This window comes from Myotis lucifugus, unplaced genomic scaffold, assembly GCF_000147115.1.
Source record: "Myotis lucifugus unplaced genomic scaffold, Myoluc2.0 scaffold_522, whole genome shotgun sequence".
Lineage (NCBI taxonomy): Eukaryota > Metazoa > Chordata > Mammalia > Chiroptera > Vespertilionidae > Myotis > Myotis lucifugus.
The window spans coordinates 81,219-85,194 of NW_005871570.1; the positions used below are offsets into that span (position 1 = coordinate 81,219).

Sequence of the window (3,976 nt, forward strand, 5' to 3'; positions counted from 1 at the left end):
TGTTAAGCATCAGCCACACTCTGTAGAGCAGTTCGATATCAACATGAGAAGTTGGACTGTAACGGACTGAGGTCTCCTTGCAGAGCTCCGGGTGCTGTCCTAAAGGATGCGCGGGTACTTGCATGATGTTATTGTTGTTGACAGGTGAACCGTGTGGTGGAATTTGTCTCCATTGGACCCATTTTACAGATGAGAAAAGTGAGCCTGGGGTTGGGCTCTAACATTCTGCCAAGGTTACAGAGGCAGGTGGTAGGGTGACTCTAGAGCAAACCCTGAGCACAGCAGCTGGTGAAGAGCTGCCCATGAGGCACGTGTGATTTGAATGACGCTGGTTTTTTGTTTTTGTTTTTTTTCCCCCTTATAGTGAGTCCTGGGAAAGAGGGCCATTTTGGGTAAAGAAACAAGCCAGAACCTGAGAGTGGAGAACCGCCTATGCTGACCACAGTTTGTAACGAATTTCCTCTTGGAATCTGCCCTGTGGCTTAGCTTTCAAACCACAGGTTCATCTTATCCAGGAAAACGTGAGTTATTTGCTTTCTTAATGTTGACATTAGCATAGATCATCCTGGATTTGTTGAGAACACACAGAGATGGATGGGTAAAAGCTGACAGAATCAGACAGGTGCCTTTATAAAGTACAGCCCCTAGAACAGCCCCTTGAACATCGACCTGTGAACCAGGAGGTCACAGTTCGATCCCCAATCAGAGTACATGCCCGGGTTGCAGGCTCAACCCCCAGTGGGGGGCGTGCAGGTCGCAGCCGATCAGTGATTCTCTCTCCCCGTTGATGTTTCTATCTCCCTTTTCTTTCCTCTCTGAAATCAATAAAAATACATTTTTAAAAAAGTAACCTGGAACAATAAAATAACTACCTCCTCTGGTAGGGTGTGGCGTTTCAAGGTAGTTGTGCAAATCAGAAAACCGGTCTTTTTATTTCTGGGAGGATAACATGGTGCTTACGTCCAGCAGAGAAGAAGGGTGGTCCTGGCATTTAGATCGGGAGCACGTGGTCTCCATCCTTACAGGCTCTCTGCAGCTGGACTTCCCGTGGCTCAGAGAAGGGCAGAGCTGGAGGGAGCTGGTGAGCGATGTGGCCGCATATCCTTCTGGTTAAGAACCCTGAGCCTCCCACGTGAAGGGCCGGCCGGCCTGGGGACCAGTGTCCGCTCCCTGGTCCTCGTCACTTACTGTGCAGCGAATGACCCCGCAGCCGTCTGTGTCGCTATTGAGCCCCGGCTTCCGTCCTGTGTGCGGCGAGATTCCGGAGCTTCTGAAACACCAACCCGTCCCCCGTCCCAGCCTCCTGGGTAAAGCGAACGTGCCCTCCTGCTCCCGAGGTCTGACCATTTAATTAAAAAAATTTTTTTTGATTGATTTTAGAGAGGAGGGGAGAGGGAGAGAGAGAAACATCAATGATAAGAGAGAATCATCGTCCAGCTGCCCCCTGCAAGCCCCCTACTGGGGATCGAGCCCACAACCCGGGCATGTGCCCTTGATCGGGAATCGAAAGGTGACCTCCAGGTTCATAGGTCGATGCTCTACCACTGAGCCACGCCGGCTGGGCCTGACGGTTTGACTTTGTGCCTTTCAGATGGCCTCGGCGAAGCTGAGGTGGCTGTACATGGCGCTGGTGGTGCTGGGCGCCCTCTGCTTGTACTTCAGCATGCACGACCTGGCCCTGTTTAGAGGAGGCCCATTAATTTTCAAGAAGGACAGCGGGAGGTTCCTCCAGCTCCCCGCCGTGGACTGCCGGCGGGACCCCCCCTTCCTGGTCCTGCTGGTGACGTCCTCCCATGAGCAGCTGTCTGCGCGCACGGCCATCCGGAAGACGTGGGGCAGGGAGAGGGTCGTGCATGGGAAACGGACCGAGACGTTCTTCCTCCTGGGCACCACCCCCAGCGAGGCCGCGGCCCGCGCGGTGGCCCAGGAGGGCCGGCGGCACGGCGACATCATCCAGAAGGACTTCCTGGACGTGTACCTGAACTTGACCCTGAAGACCATGATGGGCATCGAGTGGGTCCACCACTTCTGCCCGCAGGCGGCCTTCGTGATGAAGACGGACTCCGACATGTTCGTGAACGTCTCCTACCTGGTGGAGCTGCTGCTGCGGAAGAACCGCACGGCCCGGTTCGTCACCGGCTTCCTGAAGATGCACGATCTCCCCATCCGCCATAAGCACAGCAAGTGGTTCGTCAGCAGGTACGAGTACCCGTGGGACAAGTACCCGCCCTTCTGCTCGGGCACCGCCTACGTGTTCTCGGGTGACGTGGCCAGCCAGGTGTACAACGTCTCGGAGAGCATCCCCTTCCTCAAGCTGGAGGACGTGTTCGTGGGGCTCTGCCTGGCCAAGCTGCGCATCGGCCTGGAGGAGCTGCACTCCGAGCAGACCTTCTTCCCGGGCGGCCTGAGCTTCTCCATCTGCCGCTTCCGGAGGATCGTGGCCTGTCACCACGTGCAGCCCCAGAAGATGCTGATCTACTGGAAGGCCCTGGAGGACTCCGAGGGAGAGGCGTGTCCAGCCGAGTGAGCGGTGCATCTGGACCCGCAGCAGACAACCCGCGGGGATGTTTGTGAACCATCTCTGGACGGCCTCGCTGAGGATGGTCAGGGGCTCGGGAGGGGGCGAGGCACGGAGGGCGAGGAAGAAGAGGGGAGGGGAGGAGGGAGGGGAACCGTGATACCAGTTTTCCAAATCTGAACTAGAATGCAAGCTCGAATGAAACTGCCGATTCATTTGGAGTTAGTGCCCGAGCCATAGCAGATTCTACCTCCTGCGTCCCTACCCCCTTGCACCAGGTGTTCCATGCACACCTATGTCTTCTCAGGTTGGGGGCCAGCATCCAGGTGAGGTGGGGCTGCTGCCATTCCCATTGACACAGGAGGAAACGGTGGCTTAGGGAGGTCCGGGAACTTGCCCTCAGGCTCACGGCCAACACACGCTGGAGCAGGGAGGAAACTCGAAGGCCATCAGAATCCAGTCCCTCCTGCCCCCCTCCTGTGCGACCCAGCCCTCGCTTGGGAGAGGACGTGGTGAGGAGGCTCGGAGCGCAGCCTCGCTGATGGCAACCTCTGTCCATGTCCGACTATCTCCTCCTCAACTCCTGACCCTTGTGCTCTGTAGTGCTAACGCTGGGGTGAACACCCCCTGCCCCCCAGCTGTCTTCTGGGTGAGTCCCTGTTAGCAGCCTGGCACCCAGCTCATCCCAGACGCTGGCCTGCAGTGGCTGCAGCTCAGGCCCTGAGAAATGGCCGCTCCGGACACATCAGTGTGCACACGTTTTACTCAGACATCACCGCAGGGCCTGGCTCGTGTGCAGACCTGGCCACATGGCTGACCTCCCCAGGCGCATGGCACGTGCCCTGAGCCACCGGTGGCGTCCTGTCTGCACCGGATGCACTTCATCTGCACGTTAGGTCTCTAGGTTCAAATGAGAGGCCAGTGGGCGAGAGGCTTGGCCAGGGAAGGGTGCTGGAGCTTTTCTGGGAATCCAGGTGCATTTGGGTTAAGTTGCTTTCAAGGACCTCCTGGGACACTGGTCGCTGGATGAGCCCTGGTCCAGGGGGGGCGGTCTCCCCGTGTCTGTTCCCCAAGCTCATCTTCTTCGAATTTCTTGTGTGGCCAAGAAGCAGCTGTTTTGTGGTGTGGAGTTCAACCTGCAACGTCCTTCTCCCAGGAGGACTGTGCGGCCTGCTCTTCAGGGTGGCGTGAAAGCGAGGCACTTCTCTGCAGTGGTCTCTGCCCATTCAGCCACCGTCACGTGACGTGCAAGGCCGTCTTGCTGCTGGTCGCAGGATGAATGGTTCCTCCTGTTGACTTTCTTGGACTTGACTTTGCCAGCACTCAAAGCAAAGGCCTCACATGGCTGCGTAACAGACACGTTGGACGAAGCTCTGGCCCGAACTCAGAGCAGGTGTTTGCTGCAAGACGGTCACGGCCGTGTTAAATTGCAAAGAGAGGTCTGCGTCCTATTTTGCA

General features: G+C 57.1%; 1 protein-coding gene across 1 annotated transcript; it reads left to right on the forward strand.

Annotated features, from left to right (window-relative positions):
* Window positions 1-1,585: 1,585 nt before the first annotated feature.
* On the forward strand, window positions 1,586-2,527 carry LOC102417244 (beta-1,3-galactosyltransferase 5). The gene has a single exon (XM_023745199.1). It carries the CDS (start codon window positions 1,592-1,594, stop codon window positions 2,525-2,527), a length of 936 nt encoding a protein of 311 aa, XP_023600967.1. The 5' UTR covers window positions 1,586-1,591.
* Window positions 2,528-3,976: the final 1,449 nt, after the last annotated feature.